At 26.8% G+C, this 26,234-nt stretch overlaps 1 protein-coding gene across 3 annotated transcripts; it reads left to right on the top strand.

Moving 5' to 3' along the window:
- Positions 1 to 130: 130 nt before the first annotated feature.
- Positions 131 to 25,262, top strand: LOC122858919 (protein neuralized). Of its 3 annotated transcripts, none has more exons than XM_044162156.1 (4): positions 131 to 591; positions 21,064 to 21,230; positions 21,821 to 22,392; positions 22,480 to 25,262. In XM_044162156.1, exons 1-4 carry the CDS (start codon positions 558 to 560, stop codon positions 23,768 to 23,770), a joined length of 2,064 nt encoding a protein of 687 aa, XP_044018091.1. In that variant the 5' UTR covers positions 131 to 557; the 3' UTR covers positions 23,771 to 25,262. The 3 variants fall into 3 exon arrangements, with proteins under 3 accessions (XP_044018091.1, XP_044018089.1, XP_044018090.1); XM_044162154.1 differs by lacking the exon at positions 131 to 591 and adding an exon at positions 10,046 to 10,837; XM_044162155.1 differs by lacking the exon at positions 131 to 591 and adding an exon at positions 16,796 to 16,932.
- Positions 25,263 to 26,234: the final 972 nt, after the last annotated feature.

Raw genomic sequence — 26,234 nt, 5'->3', positions numbered from 1 at the left:
GGTGTTTATTTGTGTGTGTAAAATCCCCCCTGTCTTGTTCACTCTAGCCAATCTGAGTGATAGGAAAAAGACAAAGAGAGAAAGAGTAAAAATGAAAAAAAAAAAAACAAAACCCTTCCCCTCAACCCGTTGAGACTCCGGTCTCTTTTGCGAGATGTAATTTTGTTTTGATTTTTTATAAATTTTTTTATTTTTTTTTTCTAAACAGTTGTTGAGACAGTTATTAATAGTTGTTATTAATTAATATAAATTATTGCAAGTAGCAAAATATTTATTGTTTAAAAAAAAAATAATAATTGAAAAGAAAAAAAAACCATGTGGAGACAAACAGTGAGGCCACTTGTGTGGCACGCGAGCATTTTGTAAAAAAAATCACACTTGTGTTACTTGTTCTCGTGTATCATTTCTTTGTGTTTTTTTTTTATTTTTTATTATTTCATATTGTTTATAATTTTAATTATTAAATTTAGTAAATATTGTTAAAACTTTTGTGCTGATAATTGTCATATGAATTTATTTAAAAAGTGAGTCAGAGTTAATAAAAAAAAAAATAAAGAATGGGATCATCATCTAGCAACACCGGTCACAGTGGTGAGTTATTATTAAAATTTATTTATTTAATTATTAATAATAGTACTATAAATTATACATGTAATTATAAAAAAAATATCATAAAATTATATACACATTTATTCAACAAACAAAAAAAGAAAATAAATATTTTCCATTTTGTTTTATTTTTTTTTTCGCCATTCGGTAATTGTAAAATAAATTAATGAAAAAAAAAATAAATTATTAAGTTTTTTGAGGTTATGCTGGTCTATTCAATGCCAATTATGTTGACAAGAAATTATTTCTAAGAAAATGAGCAAAAAAAAAAGAAATTGCCAATGAAAAAATGGCAGAAAAAAAATATCAGCATTTTTTTTTCGTGATTTTGTTTACAAATTTGACAGCTGACACTGTATTATTGTTATTTATTTATTGAAAGATAAGAATATGAGTAGATAAATGTCATGTGATAAGGCCATGTCATTGTGTGTATCATAGAATAACAATTATCAGACACACATATACATCAACACATTGATAATATATTTCAAGTCGATAGTACTTATCGACTGAGAAAAATAAAACAGCTGACATTCTCATCCGCATTGCCGGTGTTTTCAGCGCCCTCTGTATAAATAAATTATTTTTTGAGTCGATTATATGGCCCTTTACAGACCCAAAAATTAAAAAAAAAAATAAATATAAAATACTCATTAATACTCATTACAATAACCCACAAAAGCCGCATTTCAAAAAATATGTGTTAAATTTTATTTAAAAAATAAAAAATACATAATACCTGTATGCTTATTTGATTATTTATTTAAAAAAATAAAAATACATGAAATCGTGCTAACGATTGCTAATTAGCTTTGCCATAGAAAATTTTATTATTATTATAAACATTGATGGAAAAAAAAAACGAAGAAATAGGATAAAAATTAGCCCATAAGTTGAAAAAAAAAATTTTTTTTTTGCTTATTATTATAAATAATATTGTGTTAAAAAATATATGTGTGAATTTAGTATTGTCATTGTGTTTTAAATTATTATTTTTATATAATAACATTACTAAATTTATTGTACATATAAGAAATTTATTTTTAGAAATTTTTTTTCATATGAGGTAACATGCTTTTATAAGCTTGTGTATATATATATTTTTAATATAAAATAAAAACATGATAAAACATAATATTTGTGCACAAAGTGTGTATGATCAAATATATACCTAGAGAGTCTGTTAAACAATGTGTACATAGGAAACGACGACAAAATATGTACATGTATGTGAATGAGGTCGATAACCCAACTAGAATTTTCGCGAAATATTATTAATTAAATAAAAAAAGAAAAAAAATAAATATGGAAAAACATAGACAGGCTGCACAGACAAAACAATAAATTGTTTTTAATTTTTTTTTTAAATTTAAAAAGGAAAACAAATAGTACATACAAAGAAAATTTGATTATCATACAATGTTATAATATTGTTTTAATTTATAAATAATTTATATTTATATACACATTATTCTTTTTAAGTAAGTATTTTTATTTAAAGTTTGTGTTACGAAACCTGGATGTATTCTTAAACCTAGTGCAATAAAAATAAGGGGGGCAATGAGGTGGTAATGACGTCAATTGGAAAAGGTTCTCGGCATTACGCCCGGCGATGTGTGTCGCTATTTTATTTATTTATTTTTACAATTATTATTGTTTTTAGTTTTTTATTTTCTATGAGTTTATATTGAGGCTTCTTGTATATACTGCAACATAAACATTAAAATTGGAGCAAAATATTAGATAATAAATAAATGTTTTTAACTTGATAAATTAGAAATTTAAAAAATAATTATTATCAACATTGAGTTGAGATATATACCAGCAAAGTATTTATCACAATTTTTGTTGCTATGCGCCAGTATATCCTTGTCGTCTGGAACGATAATGAAATAAAAAAGAAAAAAAAAAAAAAATTATATATATAAATGCAAGCCCGGTGAATTTCATCCCGCGTTTTGCGAGAAAAAAGTAAAAGAGAACGATGGCCAAACGGACCGTCTCTGCCACCTGCCATACGCAAGGCAGATGTGTTCCTTTTTCGATTCATTTAAATCGAAAAATTGCCTCGTCAAAAAAATTCATATTTAAAAAAAAAAAAACCAATATAATTTTTGTAATTTAAATATTTTTAATATTTTAATTTGGATATTAATTATTTAATTATTAATTTTTTGTTTATAATTTATTCAGTATGTGTTTTCAAAAGATGCACATGTCTTTTTTATTTTTTTTAACATAATTTTCATGGGTTAATTGATGATGATGATGTTGATGATGGAAGACAAATAAATGTCACATTTGGTATTTACATTTCGGTGGAAAAATATAGTCTTGAAAATTTAATAATAATTTAGGATTAATTAAAAAAAGCAGTAGTGTTGTTTAAATAAATAAATAAATTTCAAAAAATGGTCAATTATTTTTGCTATTTTAATTTAGCAAAAGTACTAGTATACTACTGTTGTTACTGCTGCTGCTGTTACTAAGCGGTCCTCTAAAAAAGCTCACTTCCTTTTTTTTTTTTCTTCTCATTTTTATATTTTAGCTCTCGTTTGTCTGCTTCACTCGATAATTTCCATGCAAGGGTGCCTCATCTCCTCCCCGTTGTACTTTCAATGAAGGATAAAATATTATAAATTTAAAAGTTAGAAAAGGAACTTTATCCAAAAACAGATGTCAGAGAATTTGGTGGCTGCAAGATGGAGCAAATAACTAAGATGAAAAGATTATTGTGGCGCGTGGCAGCATGTTTTTATCTTTTTTTAAAAATATTTTATATGGTTTTTATTAAAATTTAAAATATAAAAAGAAGAGGGAATAATCGTGTGGCGAATGAAGATTGAAGAACGTAGACATTACTTTTCGATCTTTTGAATATTTATTTTTTTATTTTTGCAATGCTTGTATACTCATTTTTTAATGGCTTATTTTAATTCTTATCCCTTTCTTTTGTTTGCTCAAGTTCATTCATAAAAAAAAAAAACAAATTAAAAATTCACAAATATGTTGCAAAAAAAAAAAATCATTACTATTTATTTAAATAAAATAATTTTTCTTCATTTTATAATTTATAATAATATATTTTCAAGATGAAGGGTTAAATAAATTTTCATTTTTACAATCAACACGTCAAAGCTGTTTGAAACTAGTGGAAAAAGGGTCATTGAAAATATATATTTTTAACAAAAAATAAATTCAATTTTTAATGATTGATTTGTTGTATACGATGACTGGTCGATTTACATACATATATATAAATTCAGGTAAAAATTAATGTTAAGGTAGACGAAGGGGATAGTTTGCTTGACTGTATTATGCAGCTGTGAGTTTTAAAATCAATGAGAATCCATTGAAGGTTTTGGGGTCTTTTACTATATACACTTGGATCAAAATATCGTCAGTGATCGTATGTATATATGTATGTATATTTTTTGGGGCTATATATATAGTGGTAGTCCCCCCCGACTCTTTGAGACTTGGTATATAGCCACCTGGAATTTTTCGCCACACGGAGACAGACTTTATTTAATACATTGGATCAACCATAGGAAGCTTCTATATACCCCTAAAATAAGATCACCATGTGTTGTTCAACTTTGAGAAGCGAATATTACCCTGTAGACTTGCTTCGACTTTTTTTAAATTTTTTTTATTTATTTTATTCACTCATTTTTATTTTTTGCAATCGTCACTATATATACCTAGTTCTTTAAATTTTAAACATATATATTTGCAAATTTTTTTTCAGTTTAAAAAATATAAAAGGTATGGCAAACATACACCTGGTACAATTTTATTATTTTATTTTTTAGTTATTCAAATGGTCATCATAGTTATATATTCAAATAACAATAGCAAAAAAATTTGAAATTTCCGTTTCTTGTTTGTCTTCTATTATTTCAGCCTTTTTTTTTTCATTTATTTTTTTTTTTCTCAGAGTAAATCGGCTTCTGGCAATCGAACGTATTCAATCTTTTTTTTTTTTTATGCTTGTGACTTGAGACACACAATGCTTGTTGCAACTTTTTTAAGAAAATACGTGCTCGGAATTTTTATCAATGCGTTAAACTGTGACGGACAATAGAAAAAATAAAAAAACAATATTGTCGATAGGTATATATTGTATTATTATTTTTTTTTATATTGAAAAAAAAAAAAACTTTTTTAGGAAATAAAAAAATGTTACTTTGGCTCATTGATATATTTGTAATAATTTATTCAACAAAAATTTCATAGAGAAAAAAAAATGCATCAACAAGTTGTTCCGCTGCTTTTCTTTGAATTCATTTTAATTTAATCGTTTTGTATATATGAAATGTACGCGTAACGATCTGTTCGCTCTACTTTTAACTTACCTTGAGAATGACAATTTTGATGTTATAAAACGGCAGCTGTCTGTAACTCATGATACGTTATAAATAAAAAAATTTAAACAAAATAACAATGTAAAAAAGAAATTATTTTTATTCACTTAAATTTGATGCTAAGATGTAACAATATTTTATTGATACATTGTATGTAATTTACAATGGATATCAAAAAGAGAAAGAGAAAAAAAAAATGCCTTATGGCAAATAGGCATGCAAAAAAAATACATTGCCCATTTTTACAATTTTCATTTAAATTTTTCAAAATGATGATATACAATGTACAATATAATATACTTGAATTCAAATAATACAAATTGTATATATGAGCATCATCATCTCTTACAGTTGTCAGTATTCCATCTTTTTTTTTTTTTTTTTTGTATTTCGTATTTGGCATGCATGTGCGCGGTTAACCAGCAAGCTGGAAGCACATGGACAAACGCGTGAAAGGGTAAATGGTCTTGTGCTATAAAACGGTGTAAAAAAAAAAATATACATATATAAAAGTACAAGAATGATGGTGGTGGTGGTGGTGAGGAGGTATATATGAGAATTGTATTGGACAGTGGCACGCGTCAGCACCTGCCACACGCATCTTTTTTTTTTTTTCTTTTCAAATTTCTTTGTCACGATGAACTTACCGACGTCGCAACCGTGTGTTCCTCCTCCTCAGACCCTCCAGCCTCCTGTATTATTATATACCTCTTATACACTCTCTCATATATGTATCGATATTATCGGGTCTCAAATTTATATATTCCACTTTTTTTTTTTCTTTTTTAACATCATGAATAAAGCATTTATAAATAATTTTTTTCCAAAGTTAACATTTGAGTTAATTTAAAAATTAAAAAACTATTTTCATTTGCCAATTAATAAGGTATATATTTTTATATATATCATAAATTTTCAACAAAAATTATCATGTGTTTGATTGATTGAAAAAGAAAATTATTAATTTTTTTTTTTATCAAAGATATAAATCAATTTTTTTATTAGTTGAATTACAATACTATTGTCAAAAAAATAAGTATACAAATCACACAGGTATATACTTGGAATAGTCAAATTTTTAAATACACGCTATTTTTTTTTATTTTGAATTCTTAGAATTTTAAATAATAGAAAATTTTTGTGTCGACAGACGACGTAATATTATTTTGAATTTTCTTTTTCATCTATCGACACACCTTGTGGGAAATATTACAAATAAAAAGTCAGTCAGTAATATTACAGTTGCATATATACAAATGATTTTTTTTTTTTTTTTTTTTTTTTTATTATTATAAATATAATAGTGATTTTTTTAGATTTTAAAAGGACCTGTGGTTTGTGTTAGCATTGTGACAAAATATATATGCAACACATTTAAAAAAAAAAAAAAAAAAAGAGAGATCTGTATAGGTTTTCTTTTCAAGGCTAACGTTTACCTGACCTTTAAGATTTAAAGTTCCTTGAGGCAGGTATACAGTAGACAAGTTACGGAATAAGGTAAAATTTTTTTGGAGCACACTTTTTGGAGCACAGTAGTCTTTGGCTCCCCGCATGTGTTACTGAAAAGGCCCAAAGAAAAATAAAGTTTTTTAAACTATTTTTTGCTTGCCTAATGAAAGAGAGATGACTAACATAAATGAATATTTTCATTTTAAAATCCTTGACTCACATACAATCTTTGTTTTTATCTATTCTTTTTTTTATTTTCTTCAAATATACTTTATATATATATTCAAAGTAATTTACGATATCTGTCGTCAAGTTTTCAATTTAACGTTTCCGTTTTAAATAAAAAATAAATAAATATATACAAATAATTGAGTATGTGCGTGAGTCAAAGACTAGTCTGATTGTTCATGATTTGTTACATGAGATAAGTAAGCATACGTATGTTATGTCAGACTTTAGTCATCGCTGTTAAATCAGCCAAGTCCAGCCGACAAACACACCGCTGTACATACTCACTATTCAAACAATGACGATATAAAAAATAAAGACACAGAGAAAAAAAAAAAGTAGACTAAAAGACAAACTAAAAAAAAATAAAAAAATAATAAGAATCAATGAAAGATTAGGTAGCAATTTATGAATATATTCTCTCATATCTTATTTACTTTTTTTTCCTGCACTTTTGACCCATCTGTTGAAGACTGAATCATAAACAAATACAATGACTAATCATCTGATTATAATATATTTTTTCAATGCAATCATTGTACTCATATACACTCATATTAAATTTCAAAATCAAAAAAGAAAACAATACATATAACAGTATTTCATATTTAAAAAAAATAATAAATATATTAATTATTATTATTGTGTAAATTCAAGTTAAATAGTGATATAATTATATATGTACAATACACCACCTTGAGTCAACTCAATAAAAAATTATTTGAAAGAAAAAAAAAATGCAAATATCAATAATAAAAGAGTCATTTTTAAAAAATAATAAAATTGAAAAACAATACCGTTATGTTTTTTTTTTTTTCGTTTAAATAATATACATTATTTTTTTAAATATAATTATTATACTGTTGATATACTGTAATTCATATAAAAGACGAGTGCATTAACACAAGAGTCATATGCATAAAAAATTTTTATATTGTTTTATTTTTTAATTTTTCATTCAATCATTTTTTGTATTAAAATTTTTTTTTTTTTTTGAGTATATTATTAATTTTGAGGATTCAAAGCAACAGACAGTCAATGCATCGTCATTCTGATCATCAACCCCATGATCAGGATAAGCATCATATTTCTGGACTGATGATGGGGTGAGCCGTGAGATGGTGGGGGTTGAAGAGCACGCGCCAGTCTCTTCAACTTCCTGCCATTCGTCTTGCTTCCGCTACTCTCCATTCTACAATTCATTTTTTTATTTAGAATTTTTAGAATTATAATAATAATAAAAAATTAGATGCTTATAAATTGAGAATTAAAAAAAATAAAAAATATATTCAAGTTCATTATTAAAATGCGTAAACAATGGTAATATGATTTTTTTTTTTTTTTGAGAAATGTTCTGGTTTGTTGTTTGTCAAATTGGCTAATTGACGAAAGGGGGGGTTTGTATGCTTGTCAAAATTTGCATATTATTTATAACTATATATATTCACCATGTTCATATTCAAAATGAAAAAAAATAACAAAAATTACGTAGCATATAGCTTGGCACTATCTTTGAAGCATCGGTGTTTCATGAACGAGCGAAGCATGTCTCCGTTTCCTCGACTTGTAGGGGCCCTCTTTTATATATCCCGGATTCTTGTAGAATTATAATATTCACGGGGCCACGAACTCTGAGGACACGAATATGTATTTATATATACATACACCTTTATATATTTAAAAAAAAAATATATATATTAAAATTAATTTTCATTTTTTCATTCATTTTTTTTTGCATCTATTCTACTTGTCGAGCTTGTATTATTTCACACTTTTTTAATTATGGATACATGTGGATAGAGAGGAAGTGGATGATGTATAATTGATAATTTTAATTTGAGATGAAATATTATAAATAGTTGCACGTCATAAATATTATTGTTCTTGTCTTGTTGGATTTTCATAGGCTCGTTTTCATATGACAAAGAGGAAAAATAATTTAAAGCATTATTTTGCGAAAATTAAATACAATAAAATAAAATATAATTTATATGTATTCTATTACACAAAAAGGATGCACATTTATACTAGAAAAATAAAAAATTGTTACGCTGTCGTGAGTATATTTCTCATCGGGCGTAACTGCATGCTTCAGCCAACTTTTTTATAAAACAACAACGTTGTCAGTTGAAAAAAATAAAAAATAAATAAAACTAAATGAAAAATTTTTTATTGTTTTGTTTATATAGATATATATACCGAGTTCTGCATTACTTGCATATCGAAAAATGATAATAATAATATGAAAAAAAAAAATAATAATCCTTGGTAACGTAGCGAAACATCATATATAGCTTTTAAAGCCGGAAAGACGGAATTTAAAAATGAAGCTAAATTTTAAGTTTGATCAGCCTTCGTGATCCAGATGTTGTACTTTTTTCTCTCCCTTTAAAATCCATATTCACCCGCATCAAATCGATATATATATATTGACTCAGTATTTCTCTCAAAATGAAAAAATATAAAAATATATATTTAAATATATAAAAAGTAAAAAAAAAAAAAAAATAGTTTAAATATTTCTATTTACAATTGAAAATCCTTTAAATTAATTTTACTCTTTATTTTTCATGATGATGATGATGGTACCTCTATCATTTTACAAGCCATAATATAAAAAACAAATTTTATCATTTTACATTTTTTATCCTACCTCTATCATCACACAATTTAATTGACTCTAAAATTTATATTTTCAAAAGAATATATTTGAATAAATATATATTTTATTTTTCAAGTGATATTGATAAAGTTTTATACATAACATATATATACTTTCCCATGCAGGAGTATATTTAAAAAATAGAAAAAAAAAAGGTTTCCTATTTTTTTCTCATCTCATCTAATTTCTCCCCTTGAAGTTCTCACATGTCAGAGTAGAGGAGTGCAATTTGGTTTTCAGTATATAATAAGAGAAAAGTAGAAAAAGTTATATATAAAAACTGATGAACGAAGAGACGTGTATATGGTAGCCCGGTGCAAAGGTGCGTACAGTCGTCGACCAGGTAAAGGGCAGATGTCCACCAGGTGCCTTGTTTCCTTCCCCTGAAACCTCTCACAGCCGCCCCTCTTTGATACTCGCCCTCCGTTCATCGCCCGGCAACTAAACTTCACATATATACATACATAGTAAAAAAAATATTTAAAAAATATAATACAGCAGTGGCATGCATGTGCAGCTATATATCCAGTGCAGCAACACATATACATACATATAAACTTGCGATTGAGTTGGTTGACAAGCGAGGGGCAAAGAAGGGTCACAGCAGCAGGGTAAACTTATGGGGTGGTAATATAAAAATAAGGGAGAAGAGAGGGAAACGCGTGCGCGCATTTGCGGCAATATATGAACAATATAGTGGGGAGAAGAAAAGTCGTCTCGTATTCAGGGATTGGCCGATGGCTCGCGCGCGCCTCAAAGATACCCCGGTGCTCGTCAACGCAATCTTCAGTCGACCCTGGGCACTCGCGGAGCTCATTGGGTACTCCAATAAAGTCCCATCATTAAAATACATATATAAGGATTAATAAATATTATCTTTTTATTCCCTCGTGAGTTTTATTATTTAAAAAAAAAAAAATTATTTATCAGTGTGTAATTTTTAATTTAAAATATATTATTATTTATTAATAGTAATAATAATAATTAGTGAATTTGTTTTTTAAATTAATCGTGTTTGAATTTTAAAAGAATTTTTTTTAAATTAAAAAACTGTGTAAAGCGAAGATAATTATATTCATTTTTTTTTTTCGTATTGATAAAAAAAAAAACGGAATAATATCTATATTGTTGCAAGCGAATATTCAGTTGCCAGGACGAATATCGTATCAGCATATAGCTGTGTATCCCATCGTTAAATTTGTAATCCACCCGATCACATTTATGGGGGTGGTAGGCGGAGAGTGCGCGGTCAAAGGTACCGGCGGCAAAAGCCATCCCTGTCACTGCTGCAGCAGTCGTGTACCAAGTGCTGCTGGTACAGGCATTGTTTCATATAATCAACATCAACAAAATCAACAAAATCGTCAACATAAAACAAGCAAAAAATATCCAGATACTGATTTGACTATTTGTCATAGTCCAAGTAACTCAACAACAACAGTTACAGACAATACAATATTGGCACCACTACGTAGCAAGATGAAAGTGCTTAAAAAACTCAAAAGAAAAATGGGACTAGGTGAGATTATTATCTTGTATTTTAATAAATTCAAAAAAAATTAATTACTCCAAAATGTAAGGGGGCAAAAGAAAACCATAATTTCTCTTTTTTATTTTTCTTTAATCAATTTAAATAACGAAAAACAATATCAATTTTATTTATCATTAAATTTTGTTTAATTTGGCCTAAATCCTCATATTAATTTAGATTCCAGCAAGATTATCAAATACAGAAAGAAATAAAAAAATAAAAGTCACGCATACTTATTATTATAATAAATTTTTTTTTTATTTTTTTTTTTGATAAAAGCCCGATGTCCATCTGTGGGTCAGCTGCGTTTTTTTTTTTATTTCCATTATTATTTTTTTTCATTTCGGTTATGTATATATATAGGTAATAAATTAGTTTCACCTTTTGAGCCAGCGAGAAATAGAAGAAAATTAAAAAAAAGAAAAAAAAATAGACAACTGCATGATGACTATTGTCAAATATCAAGGGAGAGATCGAAATATAGAAGGACCAGCTGTTCCTCTAGATCTTTTCTGCTTCCTTTGACTCCCCTACTTCATTTATATATATATATATAAATTTTTTTTTTCCTTATTTCTCAAGCTTTTTTTGCCTTTTTTTTTTTTTCTGCTTCTTGTTCATCTGGACGACCCCATCAACAGCTGATGGAACCGGTCCGGGGGCGTAAAAGCATCTCCCTCATTGCTGCCTTTAAACGTCCTTTACTCCAAGATGAGTAGCATAAGACCAACGGCTTATTTCACCCAAACAAAATACATATATATATATTAAAAATATATCCAGACTTTCACACACATACAGAACAATATTATGGCCCATATTGTCAGACGCATAATATACCGTAAACTTTCTTATACTATTTTTAAAATTCAAACAAATATTTTTTAAAAAGCTCAGGTTCATTTGGTATGCTTGTCTCGTTTTTTAATAAAATTTTATATACTTGAGCTAAATAATAATTACAATTATTAATAATAATGTCATTGTTGTTGTTGTTGTTGTTGTTTTTGTTGTTGATAACAACATACATACATACAAATGACGTCACAAAAAAACTTGCCAACTAAAATCGCGAATAACCCGTCTTTGTTCCCACAGGCGCCGTTTGAAAAACCGGTTTTATATATACACGGCTACATGTAATGTATTATATTTACTATCAGCTGTGATACACCGTTGAATCATCTCATCTCTTTTTCTATTAAAACAACGAGGATATAAACAAAAACATTGCAATCCATTATCCCGGGTTGGATGAAAATATTTAAACAATTAAAAACAAAATTAATTTCAAGTATCATATAGTTTAATTTATTCTCAAGTATCATATACTTTGTTAGTTATTAGTATACTAAAAATAAAATGTCTGTTGAAGTGTGTATTAATTATTCTAGACATTTTTATATACACCTGATTTAACGCAAAAGTGGATGATACCATAGTACATTGTTTATAAATATACATATATACATTTTGTTATTTAATTTAATATACACTGTAAAATAAATATATAAAGAAGCATGATACGATGCATTTTTTGTAGCTTATATCTGGCTTAAACATTAACGTGTATATACATTTACAAGAGGGAGTTATAAAATTAGTTTTAAAATAGAAAATTCTTCAAGTATATGTTTGCATAGGGAAAGAAGAAAAAAAAAATAGGCCAACTTGATGATGTATAAATGTAATTTAAAGTTTAATAAACTAAAATATAAATAATATATAAATTTTAAATATTTATAAATTTTTTATAGTTAATAATTATTATTTTTATATATTTTTTGATCTTTGATCTGTTGAGTTGAGAATATAAATTGTAACGGAAGAGGCAAATTTTCATATAGTAATTTTTAAAGAGAAGAAGAAAAAGATAAAGAAAAAAATGGAGAAGGAAGGGTACCTATGGAAATGAAAAAAAAAAAAAAAAAAAACAAGAGATTTATTAAAAAGCAAGTTGAAGAAAGAAAGAAAGGGTAATAAGATTCTTCAACCCACGTGTAGGTATAATTGAACTCTCGGTCACTTTCTTGACATGTCCATTGAGCAATATTCCATTGAGTCAGTGTATTGTTGAACGAGACAAATGATGATTCAATTATATAGTTGAAAAAAATAATCAACTGATATATATAAAAATATATATATAATCAAGTTGAAAGGGTCAAATGCGTAATGTACTGTACGTGAGCAAGTTTTGCCACTTGCTTTATAAGGATAAATATAATATATACTTACACGCGATATATACTGCCCACATACGCTGACAATCATGATGATGATGATGATGATTTGTTCACGTGTACATATTAAATTATTTTTTTCGCATCGTGAAAGTCATTGCTCAGAATGAAAGTAATTTTTGATGACAATCTTCAATTAACCCCAAGTGAACTCACTTTTTTTTTATTGATATAATTATTTCTTTATTTAATTCTTCTTTTCTTACGAAAAATATTTTATTTTTTATTATAATAAGCCATAAAGTTTTTAAGGAATTTAAACCAAAAGGACCCAACGACAAAAATTCTCTCATCAAATATAAATATAAATCACTATTCACACACAAAGAAACGTGAAATAATTTTTTATATATAACAAAATTAAAAGTAGACACGAACACACATGAAAAATAAATATAAAAAAAAAAAACTATAATGATAAATAAATGATTTTTATTATTTTTTCTAAAAAGAATAAAAATATATATAAAAAAAAAAAAAAATATTTCATGTGGGTTGTGTAATAGTTATTCGACCTCGCTCGAGGAATTAAAAAGAAAAAAAAAAAAAAATCATTTAGACACATGAGCAAAGAAGGATCATTCAGTATTATAATAAAAAAAAAAAAAAAAAAAAAATGATCCACAGTGTAAGGTGGCTCGATATTTGAGAGCAAAACTTTCATATATAAATAGTTGTTTAATTTATCAACTTATCAACTTGTTATACTAGATGATACGTAAAAATAATTACAAAAACAAATGATAAGTTGATTTTTTTTTTTGACAAGTGAAAGTCATTAAATGTCAAATGAATTATTGATTAATAATAAATTTTTTAAACAATGATTTAGCATCAATACTGTAATCCATTGTTTTTTTAAATTTTTCTATATTTTTATTATATTTTTTTTTTGACTTTTTCTATTGTCGTTGGCAGGGGAAACGTGAAACGATCGATAGAGCTTCTATACTCCAATACAAATGCCGACAGTTCCCATGTGAAAATTGTACCCCTCATGTTCCTTTGCAGCCCTATCCCCGTAATTCATGTTCTCATGCCAATATACATATATAATACTATGGTGATTTTGTGGCAGACATGCCGCTTCGATTCGGGAAATACCAATGATACTTGCCAGGTATACACATTGACCAATACACCTCAATATATACTCAAAATTCAAAAAATAAAAACAATCTGATATTCATAAATATTTTTGACTATTTTCGTAACAATCCAATAAACCATGCCGACATAATATTTGAATATATCTAAATTCATTATTCATCAAATGATTATGTATCTTATGATCAAAGAAAAAATTATATTTAACCCTTGTGTATATTAATATTAAATTTAAAAAAGAAAAATTTATTTATTTTTTTCGAAAAACATGATATTAATTTACGAATAAATTAGTATCAAATAAAATACATATATGTATGAAGGTATAAAACCATATAAATCAATATTGAATATATCATCAATCTATCAGAATATAATATGATTCAGATATAATGTTATTATATAACAAATATTCTACCTGAAAAATGAAGTAGAATAATGATCATATAAATGGGAATAGATCTTTGTGATACATAGCTAGAGATAGTATTCGTTCATGATCAGATAAGTAAAATAAGATCATACATATATACATGATAGAATACACTATCAATGAAACAAAACAAAGAGAAAATAGAAAAAGATAAACGATAAGATAATAAATATTAAAATGATAATAGAAAAAAATAAATAATCATGATAAGATATAAAAAAATATTTGAATAAATGCATTTTAAAGTTTCATTATATTATTGAATTGATCTATATCTGTATAAAATCAAAGATTATAAATGATACGTTATATAGTTATATTAAATTTAAATTATTTGAAAAATTTTAATTATGAATATTTTCTATGAATAATGATAATGACGATATACATAGTATGTATCATAAATAAATTTATGAATAAATATGTATACAAATATATATATGTTACATATATATAAATTAAATAATCTATATTTAATCATATTATCATAAGATATATAGAGGTATATTAAAAATAGAAAAATCTCAATGTCTATTCAAGAAAAAGATTAAGAGAGGTACAATAAAATAGAGAAAATGAAGCGAAAAAAAAATGTAGAATAAAAAAAAAAAAGGGATCCTTTGTCACTAGGGGGAAGCCAAGTTGCATCGGTAAAGGTCTTCGTCCGGATTTTAGAAGTGCAACAAGGGTGAAAGACAAAGAGAGGGATGAAAAAGCGGAAAAGACTGAGAAAGAAAAAGAAAAAAAAAATACATATATAGAATATAAGCATTGGATCGTGCAGTACATGCGATATTCTGAATCACTATGTGTGTGATGGCTTTTCAAGTTTTTTTTTATTTTTTTTGAGACTTTAGCCAGGTGGTGTACGACCGTTGAAGGGGCACTGAAATTTTTATACATTTGTAAAAGCACATATATGTACATATGTATACAATAATCATCATCAACATCATCATCATCCCCTTGGTTGTTCCCGTTTTGAGTTTTAAGGGGGACGTTTGAAAAAGGACTATGACCGCGGTAGTTTTCAGCAGCTGCAAATGTTCCCTTGTAATAAACCTTCTAAATGTTTAAAATAGAACTTTTTTTTTTCAACTTTATTTTAAGACTTTGCGATAAAGAAACAACAACAACAAAAACAATGATGGCATTGTTAAAAAATATTTAAAAATGCACAGAGAAAAATTAGAAATCTATAAAGTTAGTAGAAAAAAAAAACGAAAAAGTTTATCATTGAAATTAGATGGAAAAAATTGAGGTAATTGTAAATTTGAAAATATGGCTTTGTGGATGATGATTGAGGATGAATTTTCGATTGATGATACGGGCGGAAGATATAAAATCAACAGTAGAAGGATGTAATAATATCTGTACAGGATAAAATACAATATAAAAAATGGCTGGGCAAAGTTGGGGCGGTGGCGGAGGTTCACAATATGTGTATTGGAGTCTATATGTTATATATATATTCAACATACATACAAACTAAAAAGAACCAACAACATATAGCAAGTAACAGCAGCAACCAGGCAGCTGCCACTGCCCCAACATTTCTCTGTTGTGTTCAAGTTTCATTCTGCAACGCGCGTTCAGTCGTTTCAGTGGCGTCTAGCGTGACTCACGTTATAATCTACTCCAAAAAACATAAAAAAAAAAACATTTTATTTATAATTTTAAAAACAAAATAATCAACATAATAACTTACATATTATCTATTTTATTTATAATAATTTTAATTTATTTATTTATATTTTTAATTCAAGTTATTTAAAAAAAAAAATACGAAAAACGGAGTAATTGAAAATTTTTCTTTGTTGTTGTTATAAAGTTGTCGATAAAGTGGGGAATGGGGTGGCAAAAAAGGGGGGGTTTTATATTTATTTTATAATAGACAAAAAAAAGGGGGGTATAAATAATACTGTGTATCTATTTACAAAGAGTGTGTATATTTAAAATCAACGTTAATGTCAACTATTGAATAAATTGAATAATAAAAATTACGTTTAAAATATTACTGACAATTTAAATATAATCTTATAAACAATCATATATTATTTCTTTTATTTTCTTTGTTTAAATTATTTATTTATTTATTTTTATGTTTATTCGTCATAATTGTATTATACATTTTATTTGCTGACAAATTGAGACTATTGTTTTATCAAATTTAAAAGAAAAAAAAAAAAAAACAATAATTTTTATCAGTATGTCTTTGTCATTTCAAAGACCAAGAAGAACGCCCCTTACAGTCGGTCGTGCGACAAGGGTAGCACGTCTTCGTCTGTCAAATGCAAATGGTGAGTTTCAAATTAAAAAATTGTTTTTTTTAAAAAAATCTTCCCAAGTCATCTGGTTTTTTTTTTAACATCAACATATTATCATTTAAATTTTATTTTTATCATATAAAAATATTTTCTTTAGCTAGAAAATATATTTATCAATTAAAAATATAAAGAAAATAAATTTGATAATTAAGCTTTAAGTGTTTCTCTTCTTTTGATAATTATGATGATGATTGTACGCATGTGGTACAGTTGGAACTTGAAATATATACAAGTGCCCATCAAGGGGACCAACGGGGAATCTTAACTTGCTTATATATATATTTTTAGACAAACACAGACAAGTCTTTTTGGACCCATGGGTTGCTATTGAGAATAGCTTATATATAGCAGAAAAAAAAAAAAAAATATAAAGTTTAACGTGTGAGACCAACAGATGTGTTCTCCGCAGAGAGATGCCAACGAAAAATCCACCCTCGCTTGTCGTAGATATTATTGTAAAATATACTCTTCATATTTTTCTCTAGGGGTAGTTTTTTTTAAAAATTATTTTTACACAGTCAACTTCGTTTAATCCAATTGTCCATTGCCGATCATCTGTGTGTGTTTAAAAAAAAACCCCATCATTTTTCTTGAATCCCCAATGAATGAATTGCGAGGGTGTACTATAAATATAAATAACACTTTAGCTGTATCAATTTTATGTACATTTGTTCATGTTAAAAACCATTGAAACTCTATCTCAACTCTCAAGTAAAAATATTATACTACCGCGAGGGAATTCCTTTGTCTGTATTTTTATTTTTCTAATATTTAAATTATTCAAAATCTCGTTATCAATTGCGTGTTGTTAAATTTGATCTATTTCTTCAATTTTTTACGAGTAATTTTTACATATTTTATATTTAAATAAAGACTTAATTTACCATAATAATATTTATGCCCAGTAGGTTTAAAATAAAGTATAAAGTGTGATTTTTTTTTATTTTAAACGTGGTTGCAGTACTTATGGTAGTCAGTATAACTCGCAGTATGCATTTGTGTGTTGATACCAGTAGGATGAACCTTCAGGGTATATAATAGTATAGTAGTTGCATAAAATAAAAGATGAGTATATATAGAAAATGCACGCGGCTTGTGTGTGGTGCTGGTGCAGGTTATAAAGAGTGGAGCAAAAATATGTAAACATGCAATAGCAGCAGTACAGTAAGAACAAACCGATGCAACAAACTTTACTAAAAAAATATAAATAAATAAATAAATAAAAACGGTTAACCAATAATAAAAGTTGCGAGTCTAAAATGTAAAATCAAGGGTTATCTATATATATAAATAGAGATGTGAATATAAAAATAAAAAAGAGATGGATGGATGAAATATAATGAAGAGTAAAAAGAGGTATATATCGAGGTGCGGCTCGCGCGCTCGATCCTAGAATAGTGTACTAGCGTGAGGAGTATAAAAGTTTATAGGTATGATGATGATTGAGGGGCAAGGGGTTGTTACTTCTGCTTGAATGAGGGACATGAAGAGAAAGAGGAAATACTTGAGCGCACAAGCAAAGATCACGGCATCGGTCGTGGGAAAGTGCGCTCTATACAGGGTATATACACTATGATTTTCCATTCCCTCTGTTGAATTTTTTTTTTTATTATTATTAAATTTCATCTGTTTATTTTTATTTATTTATATTTTTATATTATCGCACGAACTTATAACATTGTCAAGTCATTCGCAAATGTCTATCCACACTTCCGTGGTCCCTTTTTTTTTCCTCTTTTTTTTCTTTTTTAAATTTTATTATCATGGTAATAATTATTCTTATATATCTTGTGGTTATCTATCGTTTTCTTACTCTTGTATATATTTTGTATACTGTTTTAATTTTATTTTTTCGTTGCCACAAATTATTATCCTTGACATTGTGAGAAAAATGATTGAAAATTATTTGAATAAAAAGAAAAAAAAATATTATAAACCACAAAGTTGGAAAAAATATATTTATTTATTATTGATTATGATGATGATGATGAAAATGAAAAAGATGATGATGATGATGATTATAATGATATTAATGAGGGAAAAAGAAAGTAGATGAGAATAAAGAACCGTCAATGTGTGCCACAGGCTTCCCACGCGAGAGACACAAGTATTACTGGGGCTCTCTTTATTGCTAGTGCATTTACCCTCTTAACAACAACAAAAACAACAACAACAACAATATAATTATTATTTAAGAAAATTTGATAACCGAAAGAAACATGCTAGACTAGAAATATTGCTCAATGGTCAAGGGACAAATTTAACATGTACCAAGTGCAGCTATACACAAGTCTACAACATAACATAACAGTGTTATACACACTGAACAAAGAACCCAACATTTGAAATTCTACCTAAGCTACTTATATACATACAACATGCAAAAGAATTCAATTTTTGATAAAGATCAAACTGTTGGTTGGCCCATCTGTTGGGCCAGGTCATTCACTGATGATGGACAGACAACACAACTTTTATATCTCTTTTATTTTCTTTATATTCATTCATTTCTTTTTTTTATTTTTTAAATATATATATTTATAAAATCTCAGTTATTTTTAAAAAACATTTTATATATTTCTTTGTTTAATTTTATTTTTCATTTCTCATGATTATTGTGATGAAAATAAATAAAATGATGTAAAGAAATAATAAAGAAAAAAAAAATTATTGTTGATGCTCGATCGGGCGAGACGACGATGAGAAGGTCCGTTCTAAAATGTCACGCTTTGGCACCATCAAGTATCAGCATCATCAAGGGCACACCTCTCTCAACTGGTGTAATACACTGATATAATAATAAGCTAATAATTTACAATACTAAATTATCTAATAGACAAATGCAAATGGCCAATAACAATTGTGTTTATTTAATTTATTCATATATATTTTCTTATATTACAAATAGTTTATTTTTGTTGATAAAAATTTCTTGAGCATTCTCTTGGATATTAATTTCTTCATCGAAAAAGTATTTTTTTTTTTTTTTTATTTCTATTTTTTTAATTCAGTGGTTTTAAATTATTTGGAGCGTGATTAAAAGACTCGGATCGATGGTTATTTTAATTTATTTTTTTTTTCCCTTATTTTTAATATCACTATCACTCAATGAAGGTTACGTATATTCATAAATTATTATTATAAATATTAAGTAGCAAACAGGTATGCAGTTATGATATATACTAGAAGAAAATATTTATAAGCTTTTCGCAATAAACCGTGGGAAATGATGTTGCATATAAAAAAATAAATAATAAAATCAACTTTTACATTAATTTGGTCAAGATTATTTTATAAATTTTTTATTTTATTTTTACAGTAAATAATTGTGACTTATTGTAATTTATAAATACATCAACTGGTTTATTTCTAATGTTTGCCATTTTTAGAAAATTTAATGATTAATTGATTTCAACTATTTTTTTCAATTTTATTTCTTTTATTTTTAAATCAATGAAAAAATTATTTAGAGTTTTTATTTTTTTTCGAAAATTTATATTTGTATATTTAGTGTATTATATTGTATACAGATATCTGGTTTCGGTACAACTTCCGTTGACAAAGAGAGCGTATCGCCTTGCGGGCGTTCACTTGGTTTTAAGTATGTAGAGCGCACTTGGGCTTTCGCACTTCCGTCACGACGGAGTGTGTGGTTTCCGGTGCGTGTGAACGCCAAAGATATACAAAAAAAAAAAACTTCATATACGTAATAAAAAAATAAATAAAAAAAAAAAAAACTGAGAAGGGATATTACCGGAGGTGAATAACGTTAACAAGTAGGAGGATGAGTACGAAAACGACTCACGTATCGCACATCCATCGATTATTTAAATATAAAATTTTTTTTCATTCACAATTTTTATTCAGTCAGTCTATAAAGAGACTGACTTAATATATAAATTATTTTTAAAAAATTACATGTTTTTAACTGTTGATTTGTCTTTTATTTGTAATCACAACGAGTTGCTTGATAAACATGAAATTATACACCATAAATAACTATTTATTAAGTATCTCAATTGAAGGTTTTATAATTTTTAATAAATATATAATTTGTTTTAATATATTATAATTAAATTAATAAATTTTTATTATTTGTTACAGCACCAAGATCGTCTAGTGCCGGTACAAACAATTTGCCACCATTGACATTTCACCAAGTGCATGGTGATAATATCACACTTTGTAATGCTGCGACAATTGCCCGAAGACATGAAAGCTTTTGCAAGGGTATTACATTCAGTGCTCGACCAGTTCGTGTTGGTGAAAAGGTATTATTTTTGATTTCAATCATACTCTCTATGTATTTCTTATTTTTCTTTTTATTGCTTACATTTTATTTTATTTGCAAATAAATATACAGTATATGCGTATACTTTCTATTCTCTCTGTCTAAATTAATAAAATAATAATTTAATAAAATTTTGACCTTGTTGGTGTTGTTGTAAATTAAATTAATAATCAGTTGAGCCTACAGTTTTGACTTTATCACATGAACTTTCTTGATAACATTGTGTTGTAAAAGGAAACTAGTTTTAAACTTTACCAGATTAAAATTAAATAAATATATTTATATGATAAAATAGCAATTAATTTTAGGATGTAGTTGTTATAATGATTATAATCATGAAAAAAAAAAAAATAAATAATAATACTAGTGTTATATTTTGAGGATCCTAATATAGTCGTGATGTGTCGTCATTACGCCAACACAAATTTAATTTCTTTAGAAATATGAAAAAAAATAAAAAAAACAACACGATTTCACCATAGTTCTCCGAAAAAAAGAAACCACCAAAATATCTAAATAATAATGATGATGATGATGATAAATTAAATGTATTTTTTATTTTTGTTTTAGGTTTGTGTAAAATTTTTAGAAATGTCAAATAATTGGAGTGGAGTTATAAGATTTGGATTTACAAGTAATGATCCAATTCATTTGAGAAATGGCCTTCCACGTTATGCATGTCCAGATTTAACAAATAAACCAGGCTATTGGGCAAAAGCACTTGCCGAAAGATTTGCTGGACGTGATACTGTATTATTTTATTATGTAACTGCTGCTGGTGATGTACATTTTGGTGTTAATGGAGAAGAAAAAGGTGTATTTTTTGGTGGTGTAGAAACACGTGGTTCATTATGGGCTGTTATTGATGTTTATGGTAATAGTACGGCAATCGAATTTTTGGATCCAAATAGACAACATTTTAATAATATTAGACGTGGTGCTGATCATAGTAATGAAGATAATTCACAACAAAGTAGACATACTGCAATGGACGATGCTAGTAATGCTGGACGTGATGTTGTTGAAAGAATTATTGTACCATCAATGCAAAATGTTTGTTTACATCATGAGCCAGATGTTGAATTACCTGGACTTAGATTTCAACCATCAGGTGTATTATTTGCATCATTACCATTTCATCCGTAAGTTTGTTATATTTATTTTTTTATAATAATAATATATATTTTAAAAAAATAAAATATTTATTAAATTTTTATATTAATTTACAGAGTACGCGGAAGAAATATTAGATTTAGTAATCAACAATGTGTAGCAACAAGAAGTGACACAGAATTTTGTCATGGTTATGCATTTACTGGAAGACCATTGATACTTGGTGAAAGACTTGTTGTACAAGTATTAGCAACTGAGCCAATGTATGTTGGTGCACTGGCACTTGGTTTAACATCATGTGATCCATCAAGATTAACACCAGAAGATTTACCAGATGATAGTGATTTATTACTTGATAGACAAGAATATTGGGTTGTATCAAAAGATGTTGCATCAAGTCCACAACCAGGTGATGAAATATCATTTACAGTAACACATTATGGTGAAGTACAAATGAGTAAAAATGGTGGTCCACCAAATGTCGTTATGCATGTAGATCAAAGTTTAAAATTATGGGCATTTGTTGATGTTTATGGAAGTACCCAAAGAGTTAGAATGATGGCAAGTCGTCCATCATCAACATCATCATCACCACCAAGACAACAAAGACAATGTTCAGCTAATACAACACCAATTATTAATCAACAACAACAACAGCAACAACAACAACAAACAAATCATTCAAATGCTGCAACTGAATTATCAAGATTTTCTGAAATGGTACAATTTAAACCGGCAATTGGTGGTGGTACTGTACTTGTTGTTAATCTTCCACCACAACAAGGCTATCCAACACCAACATCAACAACACCTCAACCAATTTATGGTACAACAGTAAGAAATTCACCAAATTTTCATTCGACAAATTCAACAACAACAGCACAATCACCAAATCAAGCAACAACAGCTGCATCAATATCAGCTGCAGCTGCCAATGCTGCTACTGCTGCATCAGGCGTTATTCCAGCAACACCCCTATCACCTGTTGCACAAATTACATCATCACATCATTCAGCTGCAACAACAAGACAACACACCACCACCACATCATCATCATCATCATCATTATCGTCATCATCACCACCAGTATTAACTGGTACCATGAATAGTAATGCATCTGCAACATATATTGATCCAATTAATTATCAAAGTATTGATACATCAACAATTAGCTCACAAAATCCACATTTACAACAGTGGAGTGAACGTATACAACCACCAACACCTGGACAACCAAGTGAATGTTCAATATGTTATGAAAGAAATATTGATAGTGTACTTTATATGTGTGGACACATGTGTATGTGTTATCCTTGCGCAATTCAACAATGGCGTGGTAAAGGTGGTGGTCATTGTCCACTTTGTCGTGCACCAATTAGAGATGTTATACGCATTTACAGATCATGAACATGATAATTGTTTAAATATTATTATCATTATATATAATATACAAGTCAAAAATTTTAATTAATTTTCATTATTTTTAATTAATCAATAAAGAAAATTAATTAATTATTATTATTTAAAAAAAATTAAATTTAATAAACACATGATGTCATTTCGCGCCGGCGCGATTACTTTAGTCGACTTTTCTAAAATTTCTTTTTTTTTTTCTTTCATCTATTTGTCCTTTTTTTTTTTAGAAAAAAAGAAAATATTTTTGTCATAATATCAAGACACTGTCAAACAGACAAGCAAGCATATCTCATTTTGTTTTTTTTTATCAATTGATTAAGCAAGAAATTGTAATTTTTAAATAGTTGCTGTTTGTTTGTCATTGTGTTTTTTTTTTATTGTCAAATGAATAAATTAAATTAAAATTTCTATTTGAAAAATACGTTAATATATTTTTTTTTTTTTTTCTTTCGATTGAGAGAGAATATGACAGACTGAGTCAAAACTCACAAATTGAATTGAAAAAAAAAAAAAAAAACAATTACCATCAATTTAACAATAATTGTCGAACTTTTTTATTTATTTATTTTTTTTTTTTCGTTATAAACTTTTTCATATTAATGCCAACTCTGCGTTTGCCAAGGTTTTTTTTTAGTTTCATTATAATTTTAGCTTTGTGATTTTTTTCTATTGGTTTTTTTTTATTCGTATGACTAGTTTTAATTTGGTTTTCATTGTTGAAGGCATTATTTAATATTAGTATCGTTTATTATTAATATTATTATTACTATTATTATTACTAGTTATCATATTATTATTATTATTATTATTATTATTATTATTATTATTATTATTACTATTATTATTGGGTAGAATAAGTAGAATTGCCGACAGCACTGTCAAAAACTAAAAGAAAAAAAATCAATCAAGACTTGTCGCGTGAAATTTTTGATAAAAAAATTGGAAAATTCTGTTGGCATTAATCTCTAGATCTTTTTTTGTCTACAAAAAAAAAAAAACACAGCACCCCATTACCAAAGAAATCATTTCACAAAATAATTTTTCTTTGTTTAATTTTTTTAATCGCAAAATTAAAATAAACAACGATGCAATTTACATTGTAAAAGAAAAAACAATATATAGATAAATATGTATTTAGAATTTTTTTTTTTTTATAACTGTAAGATGTAGTTTTGCTATATTTGTATTGAAGTAATATGATAGCTAAAAAATCAAGAATTTACATCAGATCGAGGCTGGATTAATTGAGTCAACTTTAATCGAGCCTCGATCACTGCCAAAAAAAAAAAAAAAATAAAGTACACAATAGACAAATATAAAATAATAACGCATTGCTTTGCGCGATCCATTCGGTGCCTTCGATAATGGTAAACAATTACTGCTATTAACGAAAAAAAAAATGATGATAAAACCAACTGTGACAATTATTTCAGGGCTGATTGGTCAAAGCGATTAAAATTATTTAAAAAAAAGAAAAATTTTTTAACGCATTGTACTGTATGATTGTGAATGAAAAATATTTATTATTTATGAATGTGATGTGACACATTTTCATGACGATTTATATACAAAAATAGAAAAAGAAAAAAAAAAAAAAAAATTGTTAATCCCATATGATGAATTGATTTTAGATAGACGCGATTATTTCTTAATTTTTATAATATCAACTAATAATTTGTATTGGCAAAAAAAAAAAAAAAAAAAAGTCTCGACAATTATATTTAAATTATTATTGCCAAATTCCAGTGGATTGATATATTGATTAATGAATTATGATAAATTTGATTGATAAGAAAAAGAAATTATGAAAAAATTATGTAAGACTTTTGCATGTGCGCAAAATTCACTAGTTCTTTTTTTTTCTTATATATTATTTATCAATTGATTGACTCTTAATTTTGAGGAGAAAAATAATTTAATAATTTAATTAAAAAGAACATTTGCACGAGTGGTGAATTGATAACAACGGGCACGCAATAAAGCAGTAGTGAAATCTCTAGTCCAGCAAATGGCAGTAAACTCCTCTGTCAAAATGAATGAAATGATAAAAAATAAATAAATTAAATTAAAAAAAAAAATTATTAATGAATTTGGAAAATAAATCATAATGTAATCCTATTAACCATTATATACCTTAAATTTAAAAAAAAATTATAAATGCTTTTGATAAAAGAAATTTCCAGCATGCGTTTTTAGAATGTAGGCAGAGGGAAAAAAAAAAATAGAGCGATCACGAATGAATATGAATGCAAAATATATATTAAAAAACCATCTAGTGAGAATTAATAAATAAAAAAAAAAATTAAAAAATAAAAAATGTGTTTTGATGTTTCTAAAAAAGCTTAAATAAGTATATATTAATTAAGTAATAATGAAAAGCTAGCTGAACAAAGACACTGTCTTTTTTCGCGATTAAAAAATATAAAACAAAATCAATTTTCTACAATAATATATC

Source organism: Aphidius gifuensis, linkage group LG6 (genome assembly GCF_014905175.1).
Source record: "Aphidius gifuensis isolate YNYX2018 linkage group LG6, ASM1490517v1, whole genome shotgun sequence".
Lineage (NCBI taxonomy): Eukaryota > Metazoa > Arthropoda > Insecta > Hymenoptera > Braconidae > Aphidius > Aphidius gifuensis.
The sequence above is the reverse complement of the archived record's forward strand: the minus strand, read 5'-3'. Positions and strand labels throughout refer to the sequence as shown.

Bases quoted from the DNA above. Each gene is read 5' to 3' on its own strand.
- LOC122858919 (XM_044162154.1), top strand. From the start codon at position 10,540: ATGGGGGTGGTAGGCGGAGAGTGCGCGGTCAAAGGTACCGGCGGCAAA. The intron at 10,838-21,063 runs GTGAGATTATTA...TATTTGTTACAG, and splicing joins CAAAAGAAAAATGGGACTAG to CACCAAGATCGTCTAGTGCC. The intron at 21,231-21,820 runs GTATTATTTTTG...TTTTTGTTTTAG, and splicing joins CAGTTCGTGTTGGTGAAAAG to GTTTGTGTAAAATTTTTAGA.